The following is a 20,910-nucleotide window of genomic DNA, read 5'->3' on the forward strand; positions in this document are numbered from 1 at the left end:
TGTGGGATTGTGAGGTGTTGGGATGTTGGTGGGGAGCTTGGGGGGTTTGACACTCAGAGGGGTGCCTCCCCTTAATAGGAATGGAGGGATAACTTATGAGAGTAGGTATGGGGAGGAGAGGAATGACTGATACTGGGTTGTAAAGTGAATAAATACATTTAATAAAAAACTAGTATGACTCAAGGACAAAATTGGGGTTTTCTATTTGGGTTTTTCCAACATAATAAAACTCAGCCTCTGAAGAAACAAGCAAACAAACAAACAAACACAAATAAAAACCATAGTAACCTGTTCTCGGATTTTGTGATCTTTCCCCACTGTGGCTTTCAGACAGAGGGCCCCACCATTGCCCCAGCTGTGTATGCCTGTTTTCTATTGATTGCTCTGTGTGTTCTGCTGGGGTTTCCTGGAGGTGGTGGGAGATCACAGTATTTCAGAAAGTGACCCGATCCTGTGGTGTTTGCTGGAGGCACCGTGCTTCTCCTTTTGGGAAACTTGTACACAGTCCATGCTTTTGTTTTGTACGGTTCCTTTGATTTGCCCGTAGCTCCTCTCTCTTCACCCACCCGCTTCCTTCCCTATGGCACATTACTGTGCAGTACAGCCTGCCCTGAACTCAGGATGCTCATTTCAGTACTGGTATTTCAGAGTGGTGCCGCCATACATCCCATCACCTGCATGGCCCAGGTGTAGGTTCCTCATGGCAACTATGTTTTCTTGGCTGCACTGGGGGCCATAGCTGGTGCTTTGTGTAAGTGGCTTCTCCCAAAGCACATGGGTCTTCTTGGGCCCAAGGACCCAAGAATGACTAGGAATGACTGTAAGGTCATCTCTGCCACCACCAACACCCCCGCAGAAGCAGAGTTGTCCCCACCAGCTGCTTTGCCTTCCCATTGGAAGCTTCTCTTCTTTCCAGCTATTCATCACATCCTTCTTCCACACTCTCTCCAGAAACTCTCCAGTAAACCTAAGGAGAAGAGGAGGGAGCACCAGCCCTACTCCTCCTACACTCAGGGAGGATATCCTTCTACAGCCTTCTAAGCATCTTCTTGGGAAAAGGCCTAATTTTTAGAAGATTATCTCCATTTCTCATTTGTCTTTCCTCTCCCCATCCCTTGCTTGTTTTTCCCCCCAAATCCTGCAAAGTTATCTCAGACTCTATTTTCTTTTCAAAACCAAACTGTCAGACCAAGTACATTTGGTGATTTCACAAAGACTCTTGCTCTCAGGCTCCCAGTAAAGATGGATGCAAGAGAAATAACTCATTCCTGTTACTCAGAATTTCAGGGTCAGGGCAGTCTCCAGGTGACAGGTTACACAATGCCTTTGACTTCTGGAAAACCCCTCTAGCGGTTGAAATAGTTTTTAATCTTGGGAAACCTCTATTATTAAGTAGTTCTTTTAAATGCTAACTGGAATCTTCTTTCCAATATTAAGAAAAGACTCATTTCTCAAAGCCCTTAGGGCATGCTGGTACAGTGATAACAAGATTCTGTTTCGTTAGCTTTTAAGATTTCACTTGAACATTTGATTTCTAAATGGCTTACTCATTACTAAATACTGTTCCCACACATTTTAACGTTTAGCACAATTATTTTTAATAATTGAGTTCATTTTTGATGATTTCCTGGATACTCAATGGAGTTTGATTACTCTCACCCATACTCTTTCATCTCCTTCCATTCTGGTTCAACTTCTCCTTTTCCTTTCTTACATTCGTATCTTACCATTTTGTTTTGTGACTTAGTGGGGTTTATCCAGGGCAATTTGCATGATCATGGGTTTGGAGCTGTGCCTTGGAACCTGATGGGCTCACCAGTGGTTACACAACTCTTTATTACATTGGATTAAGAAAGTCCTTTGGAGGATGAGGGTGAGGGTAATTGCCAATTATACTGTTCTATTACAACCTCCCCCCAAACCAACCAACCAACCAACCAACCAACCCCCCCCCCACCCCCCCCCCCCCCACCACCCCCTTTTGTTTTAATGGCTGCCACTGCTTCCCCAGACTGACAGCACACAAAATATTTTAAGTACACTTACTTTTTGAGAAGTTGGTAGGAAAAAAAAAATCACGTGACTAAGTTTCAGGCCCACTCAATTCAGTGTTGATGAACTTGTTAGATTTCAAGGTCAAATGTAAAACTGTGGGAAACTCACACAGGTGCCTGCTATCCATAATTGGCCCTTCTATTTCAAAAGTAAATACCCGGAGACAAAATTGATTTGGAAAATAAGGTCCCAGAAGTTCAAAGGGTGAAACTTCAGTTTACCACCTTTGAATACTCTGCTAAGTTCACACTGGGGTGATGAAGCCGTGTGTTAGGTATTAGTGTTCCTCTGGAGATGGTTTAAGATACATGGGAGGATGTGTGTGGATCATATACAAATGCCACTGTGACCCTTCACTCCCACTTCCACACACAGTTGAAGCATCCTTGGATTTTATTCATGACCTCCTCTACCAATCCTAGATGAATTACAATGGACATTGTACTACGAACACTTAAGGATAATGTAATAGGGAGGAAAACCCCAATGGCTTATGGAGATTTTTATGTTTAACACAAAATTCAATTGCAAAATCAAGACCTAAGGCGAGTTGGCTCCAAGGGTGGGGGAAGAGTCACTATCGTTGTGTGGTGATAGCTCACCTCCTGCATCCTCTATTCCTCCCTTTGGCCAGTTTCTAGGACCAGCAACAGTCCATGGAGAAGTCAGCAGAGAGGTCAGGCACAGTTTCCCCTCAGCTTTGGAATGGGGAACATGTGATGTCTGCCTTATATCCCCACAGACTCAATAATTCTACAGATATACCCTACACATTCCAAGTGAGCAGAATCCTCCAGCCCCAGGAAGCCCAGAGTATGATGTCATTCCCTAATGATATTGTCCATTTATCACTCCTGTCAGTTGCACACTACCAACCAGGGATCTTTATAAGCAATGTTTCTTAGAAACATGTATGACATAATACTTCCTGGGTTACCAGGGGAATAGAATTAGGGACTTGAGACAATTCTTGTGCAGAGAGGTAAATGTTCTGTTAACTTGTTTTATCCAGACTATGTCAATTCAAATAAAAAGCAGGAAAACAGACTGGGCAGTCTGTTAAATTTAAATACTATAAGCTTACAATATTGACCCCCAATATTGACCAGGAAAAGGGCAGAAACAACCCAAACCAAAGTCAGTGTGTGGTTAGCAGCACCTGGAAAGCTCTTGTCTTTATATTTAGTGACTGTCTTTTTCACCTGTTTGTTTGTAGTATCGTAGGTAGGAGGTACTTGATAAATATATGCTGACCTAGTGGATCAAAAGACTCTCCCTCAAGTACACATGAATGAAAATCTGGTCCAGATTTTACTCACAAAACTGTCAAACATCTTACTGCCTTACTGGTGTTCTTCTTAGGACTGCTTTATTCTTCTATCTGGACAACTACTCCCTTCTTTTTCTGTCTCAAGGTAAACTATGCTTTAGTTGAATGAATGTGTAAGGATCATGTCCCCAGTAGCAGAATAGGCCGTAATAATAAGCTCTGGCACTAACAGAAGGCATTTGGTAATGCAGTAGAAACGTAGATTTCTTCTCTCACTATCACTAGTCCTTTGATGTATGCGAGGTTAGTGGGCTCAGTACATGGTCATTGCAGTTACTGAACTACCTTGAGCCTAGAGGTCCCCAGAAGTGCCAATGTTAGGACTGCTTGTGAAATGGCCAGACATGAAGTGCATGTTCCCATGTTACAAGTGTTTGAAGAATACCTTGAATTGAGATATATTAATTAAAGCAATATTCCTGATGTTATTACAAAAATAAGTTTTATTTACAAGCCAGCAGAGTATAGAAAGTCTAAATTGCTTTTTTTCCTTATGAAGTAAAAGAGTGAAGAATTGTTCAATACATTGGGATCCAAACAAAACTGGAAATCCAATAAGCATGTTCAGTTTTAGTTGCACTAACAGTCTTCATATAATCATCTAAACCTAGTTGGAGTTATTAGGCACCACAAATTAGCCTTCATTTTGTGAAGTAAACATTTTTAACTAAGAATTATCAGTCCAAAGCACCGATTTACAAGCTCATTACTTATAATTACTTCTTTTTTGGAAATGTCTTATATTTATTTTAAAATGAGATTTGGGTCAATTTGCATTAATGTTTTATAACTATAGGATCTATATGATTCTATAGATCACTGGATCTATTATAGGATCCTATAGTCTTTTTAGAGTTCACTGAAAAGATTGTAACATATTTTATTTACCAAGCTGAAGAATTATTTGGGAGTCTGGAAAGATAATATAAATGTTTAGAACAACATTAGTGTGCCTGAGAAACATGATAAATGCCTACAGATATAGCCCTCAAAGACTGAGGCAGGAGGATTATGAAAGGCCAGTCTAGACAGTGTATTGAGAACCTTTTTGAGAGAGAGAGAGAACAAAACAAGGAGAGAGAAGAGATAAAGATAAAGAGCCATGTGCAAACTGTCTCCTGAGAAGACAAACCTCATATTTCCCAACGCCTGGATGGCCCCAGGTACGCTGGCATGCTGCAACCACTACAGGGATTCCCAACAGTGTACTGTCTCATCTCTACATATGATTATCATGGTCACGGCCTGAGCTATTGCTCTTTCCTTTCTGTTTCCATCTGCAGCTCCTCTGCTTTGACTCTCCCTGTGAACGAAGTCATACACGTGTCCACGCCAAGGTACTCCCCCAGGGCAATCATCATTTTCGGAGATATTATTCTAGAGAAAAGCAGAGAAATGTTATAATCCTTTACAACTCTTAAAGTCACCAAAAGGGACTGCTTTGCAAGAACTAAGTGAAGATCAAGATGCATGTTGTGCATCTATCAGTCCATGGGAGGGCTGAATGGAAGGATTCCACCATATTGAAGTTAGGACCATCAGCATTATGGATGATAATGTGTCCTTTTGGCTCTTCCTTACCCTATAATCATTACCAAAGCTTTGAAAAAATCCCACTTTCTCCACTTGCTGTCTTCACTGGAGCTTTGGAGAGATCAGATGGCTCCTGTTTACTCAGTATATATTTATTTACTAGACAACAATAGCAAGAATGAGAATAAAAGCATACCAATTAAGGTTGTGCATGACAAAGTAGTTTTAAGTGTGAGGATGGTTCTAATGTGCATCTGAGACTAAGTGCTATTGTTTAGATCAATAATAATGCTGGGTTTCAGATCACTTCTGCTTGGATCAGACTAGTTCTACCCAATTCAAGTGAGCAAATCTTTTTGCATGCTTATTCTTTCTCAGGTCCTTTCCTGGGTGTAAGCATTAGACCAGGAAAGAGTTTAGAAGTTGTGGCCTCAGAGAGCACACAAACTGAGAGGTGTCTAGTGTGTTAAGTGCTCAAAGGCAGAGAGAAGTGTGATGAGTCAAACAAAGAGGACGTTGGCTTTCCTAGGAAATTAGGGTAGCAAGGAAGAATAGGTAATGTAACTAGTAGGTAGAAACATTAAAGAATGTACTGTATCTCCCAGTAACACTATCCTCATGGTACAGGGTCTAGGGCTTTCAGAGCATCAACATGATGTCATGAGAGGAAAACTCCACATGTGACATATGACAAGTCATAATAAAAGCACTTCTCTAGATGACCTTTGGATCATGTGTAGGCATGCAGGAAACATATGGATGACCTGTTTAGACTCTGGCAAGCTTCCTGTACAGCCATCAGGGCTGTAGGCAACACACAGAAGACAATACCTACATACTGGATGTGGGCCTGTGAGAATCTACCCACAAATACTGCAGAAGACATTGTATTGGCCTTCAAAAAGTTGCAGGAACTCTTTTACTAAGTGAAATGAAGAAATTACCAAATACCTTCATGTTTCCCCAGAAACATCCACTATTTTTGTCCATTATTGTAAAAGTGTAATATGCATTATACAAATTAAACTGATTAAAAATAAAGACATAGGAACAACCATAAAAAAAGCTGGATGTGGTTTTGCATATAGTAATCAGAAAGAAGAGGCAAGAGTATTGGGAGCATGAAATATGCAACACGGTAGTATCCCAATAATCCCAAGTAAGTGAATGAAGACACACACACAAGCAACAATAACAACTCTAACACAACAAAACCACAGGGAACAACTTCAAAACTTCTTCAAAGCCTCCCCTAGAATCTGTGTGCTCTTTGGTTCTGTGTAGGGACAGATGTCTCTTGAAAGGCCCACATAATGGCTCAATATATAATTAATACCAGCAGTAACAAAGACATGGTTCACTAATGCCCAATAAATCTTCCTTGTGCAGTATTAAAATTCTTTGTCATCATTTTAAATGACAGTGAAGTTACCTTCTAGATAAAAAACTAGCAATGATCAGACAATTTGTTCTCAATCAACCCAAAGGCCACCAACTTACTGTTTGAGAAATAATGCAACATATGCAAACTTGGGTATGATGAGGTAAACTTGTTCCTCTAAAATAGCATTGAAAATTTTTTGAGCCACGTACTCCTGCTCCAGGAGAGGTAAGAGAAGTGGATACCTGGAATGACAACACAGAGGTTCTGTCAGTAGGCTGGACTTTCCTGTGGTGTCCAGCATTGAGTGTTGTTGAGTTTCTTTTGATTTATAATTTCATTCAATTTTAGCTAGAGAGTATACTTTATATGACTTTATTATTTTAAATTTTATTTTATTTAAACTTTATGATCAAGAAGATGATTTCTTTTGAGCAGTGTTTGAGCCATGCTCAATATGAGTGTGCACTCTTTTATCATTGAGCAGAGTTATGGTCAAAGTCTATTAGATCTATGTGATTGGTCTTTTGATCTCAAGGACATCCTTCAGTATCTTAAAATTTTATTTCTAAAGCTATTTGATAACTAGCTTTTTAAAGGTTATATGTAAGTTATAGTATATATTTTAATCTAGCAGAATCCACTTTAGATATATACCATCTTAATTTGTGTATGATTTAGAAACTTTGTTTCTACACAGGTGTATTACTTTTTCTTCCTCTATGCCATAATATTATTATATAACTATTATATTATATAATTATATATATTACACACTATGCTTATTACTTTACAAGTTATATATATAGGTTTTTCGAGACAGAGTTTCTCTGTGTAGCTCTGGCTGTCCTGGAACTCACTTTGTAGACCAGGCTGGCCTCAAACTCAGAAATCCACCTGCCTCTGCCTCCCAAGCGCTGGGATTAAAGGCGTGCGCCACCACTGCCTGGCTATAAATTCTGTATTTTAAGGAGGATGAAGGGACAAAGGACAACTGGTACATATTACAGAGTCCTTCCATACTGGTTCTTTCTATCTGCTGTCATTTTCCAATGTACACATTGTGTACATTGGAGTCATAATTAGTTCAAGAAACGAAAAGAAATTTACAGCACAGTTATCTAATTTTATATAATCTTGATGGTTTTTCTTATGTGAATTCTTATTATTTTCTGGTGTCACTTGTTTCATCCTGAAGAACTTTCTGTTTCTTGTAGGTTGGAGCAACAGAATGAACTGTTTATAGTGGCCTTCCATTTTGTTTTTGTTTTTTAAAGATTTTATTATTATTAAGATTTACTTAGGTATACTAGTGTTCTATTTGCATGTATGCCTGCATGACAAGAAGAAGTCATCTGATCCCATTACAGATGGTTATGAGACATCATGTGGTTTTTGGGAATTGAACTCAGAACCTCTGGAAGAGCAGCCATTGCTCTTAACCACTGAGTCATCTCTCCAGCCCTGTGACCTCCATTTTTGCAACATGGTTTTGCTGGGGAAGATTCTTGGTTGATTTCTTGAGTGTGTCATCTGAAGTCTTCTTGGCCTTCTTTTTTTTCTGTTGAAAGTTCAGCTGTTAATCACACCTGAGATGAGTAGTTCATGATGAGACATTTTTCTTCTTGCTGCTTGTAGGATTATTAATTTTTATCTTTCAATATTTTGATGATGCCATGGAATACCAAGTTTTCATCTTTCTTGGAGCTCTCTGAGGTTTTAGAAAATTTCTAATGAAGTTTATGAGCATGACTAAAATTTACTTGAATAATCAGTAAGTTTTGTAGATATGAAAACATCATAGTGGCAATATGTCAAAACCAACATTTGGAATCAAATGGACAGCTATGTTGCCCATCTTCATTTTGTTAAATAAAATCCATTTATTGGTTCTTGTACTGGCTAATTTTGTGTCAACTTGACACAGCTGGAGTTATCACAGAACAGGAGCTTTAGTTGAGGAAATGCCTACATGAGATCCAGCTGTAAGGTATTTTCTCAATTAGTGATCAAGGGGGAAAGGCCCCTTGTGGATGGGACCATCCCGGGGCTGGTAGTTTTGGATTCTATAAGAAAGCAAGCTGAGCAAGCCAGGGGAGGCAAGCCAGTAAAGAACATCCCTCCATGGCCTCTGCATCAGCTCCTGCTTTCTGACCTGCTTGAGTTCCAGTCCTGCATCCTTTGGTGATTAACAGCAGTATGGAAATGTAAGCCAAATAAACCCTTTCCTCCCCAACTTGTTTCTTGGTCATGATGTTTGTGCAGGAATAGAAACCCTGACTAAGGCAGTTCTCTAATAACACTGTGACTATTCTGTCCAGGAACCAGTCCATTTTTTTTTTTTTTGCAAGTATCTTTAAAATACATCTTCAAATGTAATGGAAGACTGACATGCAGTGGTTGAGGGATCCTGGGTAAACATTGATGAAAACCCAGAGCTTCTCCCCTGAAAACTACTCATTTTATATACTACAAGGAAATAATTAGTATTTTAGTGTTTTCCTATCTGATAATTGGAATGACAGTTCCCAGAGATTCCCTTGTTGCACAACCAAATTTGACTCCTCTTCCAGAGGGTAGAAACTCCCATGTGTTTAAACTATCTTGAGAAAACAGCCAGCTCAGTCTAATACATCATAGTTATTGCACTTGCTGGCTTTCATGCCTTTGTAGAAGGCTGTGGAAAGCTTAACAACAAACCCGCTTTTTGGAACACTTCAGAACAATTTACTTGCTATTTTCAATTCTGTCCCAATTCTCAAAATTTCTGATGTTTTCTCCCAGTTGCTCCCACATGATCCACACAGGGAATAATGGGAAGGACTGGGCAGGAATGTCCTTCCTTCCAATAAATTTCTGGTGCCTTTAAAAAAGTCATCCGCAGATCACAGTGGTAGCATACCAAGCTCCCAATGAAGTGATTCTGGAACCTGAATTTTGCTAGTAATCGATTGGTTTCCATGGACTGTTTCTGTTCAATTTATCTTACCATTCAGGGTATGGAAGTTAGAGGAGGGTGGAAGGAACTAGAGGTGGCAGCTGCTGCCACCATCCTCTATGGATTTCCAATAACCCATAGTCTGTGAAGACAAGATCTACTGATGCCAGACCTCTGGCAAGTCTACCTAATGTTCATCTCTTTTAGGAGACTTGAAGCCTTGGGGCCTAATGTTTGACTGCTGAGGATCCTAGAGCTCTCTAACAACAAGCTACTACTCTAGAAACAGGAGGTTCCTATAGCTGCATTTTGCTGCTATGTGGGTTCTTCTTCCACATATACTATAAGGAAATAATTAGTATTTTATTCCATTTTATTCCCCCTTTCTTCCATTTTAACCCAACACAAGCTAGGAAAGAAAAAAAATGATACAGGAGAAAGGGGGTGACATAATTGTTAGACTACTTTCTGCTCATTAGGGGCATTGAGTTCCTTGGGGGCAAGTTTGATCTTTGCCAACAGGATATCTAATTCCTTCTTGCTTCTTCTTTCCATGTAATCAACAGCAGCCAACCAACAGTCAATCAATGATCAACTAATGATCAATCAACAGTCAATCAACGATCAACTAACGATCAACCAACAACCCACCAACAGCCTCTCACCTCTCAAGGCCCTGGCATTTATATACCCTTGGAAGTTCACAGAATTCCAAATGTCACACAGCGGAAGAAACTATCTGTAACTAGCAAAATCATGCCCATGCTAGAGCATGAGGCAAATCATAGTCAGCTGCTGTGGACAGCCTGAAGCATCTCCATATCCCACATCTGGGGTTAAAATGAAAACCTATTCTTACAATATTTCTGTGTTTTTCAAAGAAACTAATATTCCCAAACTGTCACTACAGCTGTTCTCCTTGCCGAAGGCCTCTTCAGAGCTGCCTCACTCAGGAGAGCTGCCTCACTCAGGAACAAGCCCTATCTGAATGAAGCTTCTTGTTCAGGGTACTTCCATCTCTAGGCAGAGCTGCTGAAAGCAGGTTTGATAAGGACTCCCCACTGCCAGCATGTGGAGAACAGCTCTTCTGTACTGGGAGCTGAGGAAAGGGGAGAATCCTCACTTAGTTCCCATGCCCTGAACTGAAGTGGCTACCACATAGAGACTAGTGTAGTATGAAAACTGGAATGTCGTGGCCTTTCAGGACTGGGACTTTCTTTCTTTCTTTCTTTTTTTTTTTTTTTTAAAGATTTATTTATTTATTATATGTAAGTACACTGTAGCTATCCTCAGACACTCCAGAAGAGGGCGTCAGATCTTGTTATGGATGGTTATGAGCCACCATGTGGTTGCTGGGATTTGAACTCCGGACCTTCGGAAGAGCAATCGGGTGCTCTTACCCACTGAGCCATCTCACCAGCCCTGGGACTTTCAAAGAGTTCTTTGAACAGTCTTCTCAACTTCAGCATGTTCTTTGATCAGTCTCTAGAAATTTTAAATGCTGTCCTTATGACTTTCAGCCATGCAATAGAATCTTTCCCTGTACATTCAAACAATGCTTTTTTATCTGTTTGGATTTTTTTTTTTTTTTTTTGTTAAAAACATTAAACTTAGTTTTATAGCTTCAATGAACTCAAATTCTCAGGGTCTTTCTGCTGACTCCCTGTCTTTCTCCAAACATTGCTGACTCATGTGATATAAATTACTTCAGTTCGTTTCCCTAACAATGATAAGGATCTACATAGTCCTTACATCGAGGTCACCATAGTCCACTGCTCCCTGTGCAAAAGTCTTTCATTGGCACTCTAGTGATTCAAATCATTCGAGATAATTTTTTATCTTTATATAAATAAAGGTAAATTTTATCTTTATATAAAATCACTTTGCAACATTTCCTATATATATTAACAAATGTCACAAAATGTTTCATATTAGGGGATATTTATACTTTTATATTTTATATAGGAAGCAAATTATTTTCTCAACTAAACCACATTTTAACATATTCTTATTGTCAACTTCTCTTCTATCTTAGCATTATGATTATTATAAGAGTAGAGGAAGAGCTCACTTACTTGGTTGTACAGCCTTCAAACATTCCAGTTTTGATGAAATAGGGGCAAACGATGGTACTTTTAATTTTAGTTTTCATTATCATAGTTAATTCAAGGAAGAGAGACTCGGCAAAGCCAAAAGCTGCGAATTTGCTTGAAGAATAATCTGAAATAAAGTGAAGAGTTACTAGTGATATAGCTTGGAAAATTCTCATAATTATTTATTAAAAAAACAATTTCCTTTTCTTTTCTCCTGGCTTATCCTTGTGGGCAGAGTATCTCCTCCCAGTGGGGCCAAATAAAAACACGGGAATCGTTTCAATTTCTCTTAATGCAAGAATATCAATGAATCAACAGGCACACACACGTACACACATTATTTTATGTGCTTTTTTTTTTTTTTTTGAAAAGGAGGGTACATTTTCCAGTGCAATTGTGAAAAGAGATGGGGGGTGGGGGTGGGTGACTCCTGGGTGGAATGTTGTAGGATTTCCCTGTGCAGCAGGAAGAGCCTCTCTGTATTCTGGAAGGGCCCTCTTACTGGGGGATAAAAGAAAGTGTAGCAAATAAAAATAGATACCTGACAATCCATTAATACCAACGAGTCCTGCTATGCTTGAAATACAGACCAGGTGACCATGGTTAGCTTTAACCATGGCAGGAAGGAAGGCCTTACAAGTCTAGGAGATATAAACATGTTTTGTCATTAATTAATGAGTTACTTTCCTTATTCTGTAAGCATTTGTTGAGTGTATTAATTCACTTAGTGAATTTCTATTTAATACTCATGGTGTGTTAAATTCTAAGGTAGCACAAAAGTAGGAAGTATACAGGCCACTTTGAGTTTATTTTCTCAGATATACGAAACAGTGTCTACTTTCTTTGACCTTTGAAATTTAACCAGAACTTTTTTCATTGGCTTGATATAATTGTAGAAACTTTTAAAAGTGCTCCGAGTTCTTTATATAACTTTGACAACGCGCATTAAAATCAATCACACTTACATTCCAGACTGTACTCTCAGTACAATTTTCCTTCACTTTCAGGAATTAGCAGAAATGGAAGATTGCTAGAGGAAGATGGATTTAGTGCAAACTCTGTGTTGCGTGAGAAGGTGCTTTGAACTTGTCTACCCTGACTAACATTTTTGGTATGCTTTGATAAACTCCATTCATTTATCTGTAAGTGATACCATACGTCCCCATGCCACAAATGCCCTGCTCCTTCTCTCACTCCTGCTCCTCACATACTCTCTCAGGGACGTTTCACAGTATTTACAGAAACCCAGTAATAAGCTCTCTTTCTCTAAACCTTGTTCATAGGCAGTTCGGAAAAACTGTAGAAACAGGGCAGAGATAATGGCGCACCTCGTAGCATACCAGGATGTTTTCTTTAAAAAGATCTTTAAATTTATTTATTTGTGTGTGTGTGTGTGTGTGTGTGTGTGTGTGTCCATGTCTGCCCCCTTTGCTTTCTATTGCTGTGCGAAGCATAATGTCTAAAAACAATATGCTGTGTTTCTTTTTACTGATCACCTGAGGGTCAAAACCAGGTAAAAGGTCAGAGATATCATTTATGTGTTCCTTTCCTCATTACGATCTAAGTCCAAGTTTCTTACGTCACTATTTTGTTAGCTCTGTCATTCTACTGGCTCAGAACATGAGTTTAGTATGTTCTAAAGACTGGCCTGATCTGATCTGTCCTATCGTCCATCACTGTCCCTAGGAAGTATGTGCTTTTGACAGTGTCATATTTTCACAGTCGAGTTTTTGAGAGATTGTACAAATCTAACAGGGAGAGGCCACTAGACCTACAACAGTGTCTCAGCTTCATTTTGTTTTGTCAACCTTGTTCTGTGGCTTCTATACTAATTTGTACTAAACACATTTCTGCTGTGTTGATGACAATTGTGTTCTTTTGTCATTTCATGCTCATGTACAGTGTCAATTAAAGGATCTGTTCCTTGTAGCCATGGCATTTTTCTCTTTAAATGATAGAAATCTTGTCATGACTGTAAACTGGCTAGTAGTGTCAGGATCTGGTTATTGTCTTTCAGCTCAAAAGCCCTTAGGTTCTAATTGAGTCCTGTAGGTATTTTCTATGTTGCCAACCATTAGAGTTTGTGAAATTCAGGGTCTAGAAACCTAGGTAGAGGTTCCACCATGATATCAGTTCTGTATCTGAGAGCTTATGCAAGTTTTAAGAAAGGGAAGTGAATAAAAACGTTGGTGTGGGTCAGTTCCACTTTGTTATGGAATCATCGGCATTGAGGCAGAGAAAGCTCCCAGGCATGAATGAGAGAACGTTGATGTCTGTAACAGTCTGCCCAACAGCCAACCATTGCTGGGACTGAATGTCCAGAGGCATCTGCAAGCCACGCACGGAGGTCTGTTTTCAGACTTTTATTTTGTGCTGGGGTTGGATTTTCTGTTAATTTTCTATATTTTCAGCTGAAGATAAAATTGTATCAGTACTTACAGGAGCCCTCATCCCTTATCCAGAGAGGATGGATTTTAAGACCCTTGTTAATGCTGAAGCCTTCATGAATATTAAATCATATGTGTGGGATGCATTTTCCCATGCATATATACATGCTTATGATAAAATTTAATTTATAAACTAAGCAAGTAGATAAACAAGTGATGAATAATAGCTTATTCAGTGATGAATAAGCTAAAACAAGTATAATAATATACTGTGACAAAGTTATATTAATGTGACATCTCTGTTCAAAATATCTTAGTGTATTATGAATATTAGCAACTTTAGCATATGATTTTTCCTTACTAAAGGAAATACTTTGGCATATAAAAATTGACAAAAACATTGATCTTGTACTTTGAGGCCATTTTTAAGTGAAATAAGAGTTCTCTGAGCACCAGCTGAGTGGCACCGAAACAGTTGATTTTGAGAGAGTGACCAAGCGATTAATGGGCAGGGGCCATGTATTGCAGATACATTGACAAGGAAATGACTCACTGGACCGGGATGGTATGTCTAAGAGTTAACCATGTCACTTAGAATAGCATATAATTTAAAGACGGGGAAAGCCTGTTTGGGACTTTACCCATACTGTATTGATAGGGACTTCTTAAAGGATGTTTTGAAGATGAATCAATGATAGAAATACATGATTTACACTTTTCCCATGGGTATTATTAAAGGAAAAAAAAAGGAATAAAAGAGAAGTATTCATTTAGCAATCATTTGTCAAGAATGCTCTTTAATTTTGTGAAATTTTTTTGTGTGCTTGTGTATATGTGTGGGGTATTGTGTGTGTGTTGTGTATATGTAGAGTTACAGGTTGATGTTAGTTGTCTCTTGAGTTTGCTCTCTGCCTTATACTGTTGAGGGAGCGTCTTTAGCCTGAATTCAGAGCTCACCAATCTGACTTATCCAACTAGGCAGTTTGCCATTGTCTCCTGACTCTGCTTCTTGTGTGCCGGGATTACAGTCTGGCTGCCAAGCTTGCTGGGCATCTATGTGGATTCTGGAGATCAGAACTCTGGTTTTCATATTGGGAAGCACTTTTACCCACTGAGCCATTTCCTAAGCCCACGAAGTATTTTTAATAACAGCAATTAATAAGAGATTACATTAGGCATAGGTTATTATTATCTATATTAAAATAACTGTGTAAACAAATTACAGTTGTTCTATAAAAAGCTGTGCCTCCTTTTCTCGATTTTTTTTTATATGTAAGTTGTGATGTAAAGAATCATTAACTTTACTTGATTTTATTGCAGTTATTCAAGTGTTTGTTTTCTATGTGAAAAACCTATTGAATGATCTTCCTGAGGGTTTCCACACTCTTTTACAGGTTTGAAAAATTATTTCTATTTTCACGGAATATCTATTCATTCAAATCAAAAGTGATCTTTTTACTACCAAAACCAAAGTTGGTAGTGTTGAATTTCTTTTCGACTTACATATGTGGATTATCCTTTACACATTTTAAGTTTACCTCTTTGACAACCTTTTAGCATCACCAGAGATTGTGCTGATGCATAGATAGTGTCAAGTTTAATGACTTGAAGTTTTGGGAGTTGAATTAGTTGGGTAACTGTATGAGAATTTTATCTGTAATATTTTTAAAGAAGTAAAAATTCATAGTGTAATAGGGCCCTGGAACTTAGTAGGTCCTCAGACCTTAGCACTGACTCCTTCATGGAGATATCACTCAGACAATAAAACTTAGCAAGTAGATAGCACCATCTCTCAAAATGAGAACAAAGGCCTAGTCCACCAAAGTCCATGTTTTGGGTAAGTCTCTGAATTATGAACCTTGCTCTTTTGCTTCTGTAGTTATGTGTCTACTTAGCCGCTCTTATTAACTAAAGTATGTCGACCCAAAATAATGAGTTTTGTGCTTAAAAGCTCACCCTGAGAAAGGCCTGATGCTACTGTGGTATCCTGAACACCCAGTAGAGTTGCTGGCTGACTAGTAAAGACTTTCTACTGGTTTAAAGCCATGTCTGAGCAGTCTTCCCTGGGGGGTATCATACCCACAGAAAGAGTAAATAAGTATTGAATCATCAAACACAGTTTGACCTTTTAAAATGAACTATTCATTGAGATGATGAGTTCAATGTTGTATGTACGTTATCTTCTAAGAGACTGATAAGATTAAGTATTTGTTAAGATTATATTGAAAGATTAAAAATGGTACCTTCATAGAAGCAAGGGGAGAGGGGATGGGATAGGGGGTTTTTGGAGGGGAAACCGGGAAAGGGCATAACATTTGAAATATAAATAAAGAAAATATCAATAAAAGGAAAGAAAAAGTGGTATCTTATAGTTATACGGTACAGCAGTTAACTCAAAACTAGTTGCTATGGAGAAGTATACTCTGAATAGGTCTTGGAGAAATGTTAGCTTCCAGACTCCAATAGATACAAAAATTCAAGGTTATAGAGGCCCCTTATCTAGCATGATACAGTATTTGTATATAATCTATGAACTTTTTTTTTTGCAAATTTAAAGTCATGCCTGTTACTTATAACATATAATTCAATGTCAGTATATATATATATATATATATATATATATATATATATATATATATATATATATATATTGTTAAAGGAATAATAGCAAGAAAGTGTTTAATACATGTTCTCTCCAGATGCAACATCATTTTCCAAATATTTTCAGTTAGGGATTGATTGAATCTGTAGGTATGAAGGAAAGGCTGTGAAGGGCTAGTGAGGGATATTTAATGTAAATATTGTTTTGTTTTCTGATGAGTATATTGATAGGTGTAAGAAAAAGCACTTTACCTTTATTCTTGACTTATTTCTTTAAAAAAATATTGCATATACTAATTTTATTTAAGGACATTTTTTGGATGAGTTTGAAATCTCAGTTTATTTATAATACTATACTCCTTTATTTAGGAAGTTATAAGTACATGCAAGCTAGAGTCAAATTCTTTGTGTGGTATTATTAGAATCGAGGGAAAAATATTTGTGCATAATAAGGAATGGCAGTTTTTCACAGATTAGCAAGCTTAACATTCTGGAGAAAAGAATTCTCTCACTAGAAGTGCTATAGGCACAGCGTTTGGAAATATCTATGATGAGTTTGGCCATCAAGCTTTGGAGCAGGTGACTCTAGTGCAAGGAAGCCATATATGAATTTCGAATCTCTCAAATTTTAGATGTGAAAATTCTTTCTGTAGTTTTTGGATGGAAGTAGATGCCCTGGTTTTATTGCTCAGAATAATGCCTAAATTTATTGACATATACCACAAGGGCTTATGTGCATTTATTGAATCCTTTTACTGTTAATTGTGTAAACTATTAAGATAACAACTGTACTTAGACATGATGTAAGATACAGGCTCAATGACAACAGTAAACCAGAAGGATGAGAGTCAGGAGGAAGAATTTTGTCAGAGAATACGGCTCATGCCAAGCATCTCTGAGGAAGGTTTGACATAGTAGGGCTTAGTGAGGATTTCTGCAAGAAATTGAACATGAGAAAGAAGTAGGGAAGGAGAGTTTGGAGATAGATAAGAGAGGCTATCTCCATGTCATGGTAGGGTTTACAAGCTATGCTATGTAACCCCACTGCACTCTCTATGCGATGTACTTGGGACCCTCTGAATGAGGACTATTTGATTCTTACATCAATTGAGATTGTTTGATCAATACAATGGAAATATCACCATACTTCCATATGAAGATCAGCTAGAAGGCATCAGGGTTGAAGATGGAAAGCCATGATAAACTGTCAGGAAATGAAAGAGGTGGCTTGAACAGCTGGTGTCAAAGATGGAGGGACATGTACTTGGGCAAGGCTTGCTTGGCAGGCAGGACAGTGTTTTTATAAAGGCGAAAATTAAGGTAATTTCTATGTGTATGATATGATTCATAGTGTGTGGATCTTAGGCCCACCTACCAACATGAATGGCATTTACTGTCATCCAGGAAAAAAGCTAAAGAGCAGGGAAGGAAAGTAAGAGCTTGTAGGAATGTTTATAGGCGATCTCAAGTACACAAGCGTTGTGTTGTTAATTGTTCTATTAGTATTGACTGAAATAAATTTCTGGGCTCCAGTGTGATTTCACACCACTTCCTGGTGACCAAGGATGAAGACAACGGTGTGAAGATGATGAAGATTGTGAGAATTTTGAGTTGCAGTAAGTAGGAATTAGGAGACGGGAAACAAATCCATCCCCGGGTCTTTCAGAGACAAAACATTGATGTTCTGCTACTCTTTGACAATTTCCCTATCACCTATGACCCTGGCTGCAGTCACCTGGATTTTCTGCACCCTGCACTAACGACCATTTACTGGTGATTATTTTCTAGCACAAGTGTAGTCCCTCCCAATGGAAAGAATTTTTGTAGTCTCAGATCCTTCAGTCTTGTACCTACTCTGTAGAGTGGCACTGTCCAAAGCCTTAGTCTCTAGGCATTGGTGGCTAATTAAATGTACACTAATTGTTATACATTATAATTATTATTAGAGAACATTAAAAATAAGAATTTAGCTCTTCATTCCCACCAATCATGTTTCGAGTAATTTGCATCGTAGGAAGAAGAGAACATTTTCATTGTCAAAGGCAGTTAGAGATGTTACTGAGACTTTGGGGTAGGGCAAGAGCAGGAAAAACTAATCTAGGCCACATATAGCAGAGCCTGGTGGGGGTGAGACTCGAATGAGCTACCGACAGAAAGCAGACGAATGGTATATTTCTTGGCAAATAACTGATCAGTTGTTTCTGGAAATGCAGAGAGTTCTGATGCTCACTAATAAACACGAGAGAGACTTACCCAGAAGTGAGAGATGGCATTGACAAGAAATGATTTTTCCACCAAGTGATCCGGAGTATTGAGGAATGACTTTCCTGTCACAACACCTGCATTATTAATAAGAATTGTGACATCACCGACTTCTTCTCTAACCTACCCAGAAAGGAGAGAAACATGGCATTGATTAAAATGCTGAATTTTTGACATTTATTTTCCAAGTCTCATTTCCCTTTGTCTTACTTAAGTGTAGTTGTGGAGTGCACAGCGTGTCAGTGGCAGATAAAGGTAATGCTAAGATTAAATTGCCTACTGTCACTTAGCTACATTTGCTTATGTAAGGGGACTATGATGTTCCCACTACTATGAAATCACTTAGTGATATGAACACACCTCCACTGTTCAACCATACTTGTCTATTATTTCCTTAAAAGTATTTAATTTGTTTTTGTCTCTTCATGAAGAAGTTAATCAATTTAAAAGTTATACTGAGATACTTTTTGAAACAAACATTTCAATTTAGAAAATTTGCTTAAAGTACACAGTTTCTTCTTGAGGACAACCAAGGACATGGCAGCAGCTTATATATGGTTTTGAGAGTCTCTTGGATTCCTCTGATGAACAACCTAAAAGGAGGTTTCTCAGGTCTGGTACCAGGGTTCTGGTCAGAGACTCTATCTTTCTGGGAGCATTGTCAGCCCAAGTAACTTCATTTAAACTATATAAGTTTATATACACTTATATGTGCTATTTATAATATTACATAAATAAAAAATAATCTGATTTGTATGGCTTTCCCAAACATCCATTGTGTTATATTTTTTCTTCCTCCATCCCACTCTTTTGGTATTGATCTTTCATCACTGCAACCAAATTAAGTCATCACCAATTTTGACCATTTTCTTCTTAATATCTCTTTTATACTCTTCCTGAAGACAAATGCACCCTGGACAACCCCCCCCCCCGAAATGTCACCTCCCTGAGGACCAGCGTACAGAGTACTGGAAGGCACTTTGAAGGCTGCCAAGGGAGAGGGCACCAAAAGGGAGTTCTCACCTGTTGTGATGCCTATAGGCCGCAACAATGACCATCAGGGCAAAATATCCCTAAGGGTGCAATAATGCCACTCACATCTTAACCAAAAACTTTCTAATTGTATGTACGGCCCGCTTAACAGGAAGACGATCATTCTGGGTACTGGAAACCTAGCCAATTACAGGAGCTGTTGAGGTCATGGATCTTAGAGAATAACCCACTACCTCTACTTTACTAAGCCAGTGTAATATCTAATGGCATTCTAAACATTTATCCTTATATTCACAGGTAAGTGTAGTTCCCTTCCCTCATCAAAGAAACTTCTTTTTGCAACAGATGGAGACCATTACAGAAACTATAACTAGTCAAAATACAGAGAACTTCTGATTGTGGGGTGCCCAGCCCAATTGATATTTTACAATATACCTCTTACACCCATGGCCCAGGGAACATTGAGGAAGAGGGAACAGAAAAATCCTAAGAGCCAGAGGACCAGACAATTTGATGTGAGATTGTATCTCCTAGAAATGATAGGGAAGCTTCACTCATGAAATAGTTCAGCAATATGAAAGCCTATGTAAGACCTGAACAAGGACAACACCAATAGGCATACTAACAGAGAAGGGGTTATCTCCTGGGGCCCCAATTCTTAACAGAAACAACTAAGGACTGCTGACAGAGGGAGAACTAGCCTTCCCTAGGAATCTGGCCTCTAGTTGGTTGTTTTGGCATATATATATATATAGTGTGTGTGTTTATAAAACATTGAAAGAGAAAGAGAGCATGAATTTGAAAAGAAGCAAGGAAAGGGAAGAGGAAATAATATACTTATATTTACCTCTAGAAAAAAAATACACAAAAGAGCAAAAGCTCTTACTGTGGTTTTAGCCTTATATGGTATTACAAATATGTACTATTGAAGTGTTTAGTTGGATGAATTTTAAAAAAAATTCATATACTCATGTAACATCTATTTCAAAGACTATAAAATACGTTTCTAAGACTTTGTACATCTTCCTTCTTGCATGGTATATTTCAGACCTGGAAAGTTCCCCCAAGGCCTGGTATTCAGTTTCGTGTTTTTGGTAGTTTTGGGATGTGGGATCTAGCAGGAAGTTTTAGTCGTTGAAAGAGTTTTCAGTGGGGACTGTGGGATATAGCATTTCTCTCTTCCACTCCTGGCCTTGTGGTAAGCAGGCACGTTGCCATGCCCTGTGCCCTGTGGTGAAGTAACTGCTGCTTCTCCTGATTGGCTTCAGTGGTCCAGGTTATCATGGCCTGAAAACATAAGCCATAATAAATCTGTTCTCTTGGTTAAAAAAAAAAAA

At 38.4% G+C, this 20,910-nt stretch overlaps 1 protein-coding gene across 1 annotated transcript in view; it reads right to left on the bottom strand.

The window, feature by feature from the left end:
- Positions 1-3,808: 3,808 nt before the first annotated feature.
- Positions 3,809-20,910, bottom strand: part of LOC110338937 (short-chain dehydrogenase/reductase family 16C member 6) — a 24,295-nt gene continuing 7,193 nt past the window's right edge. Inside the window, exons 3-7 of the mRNA XM_021222413.1 lie at positions 18,572-18,703; positions 11,872-11,971; positions 11,313-11,457; positions 6,419-6,544; positions 3,809-4,762 (exon numbers count right to left, since the gene is read on the bottom strand). Of these exons, the coding sequence (XP_021078072.1) occupies positions 4,636-4,762; positions 6,419-6,544; positions 11,313-11,457; positions 11,872-11,971; positions 18,572-18,703 (630 nt within the window). The 3' untranslated portion in view covers positions 3,809-4,635. The remainder of the gene's footprint in view (positions 4,763-6,418; positions 6,545-11,312; positions 11,458-11,871; positions 11,972-18,571; positions 18,704-20,910) is intronic.

This window comes from Mus pahari, chromosome 22, assembly GCF_900095145.1.
Source record: "Mus pahari chromosome 22, PAHARI_EIJ_v1.1, whole genome shotgun sequence".
Taxonomy (NCBI): Eukaryota; Metazoa; Chordata; class Mammalia; order Rodentia; family Muridae; genus Mus; species Mus pahari.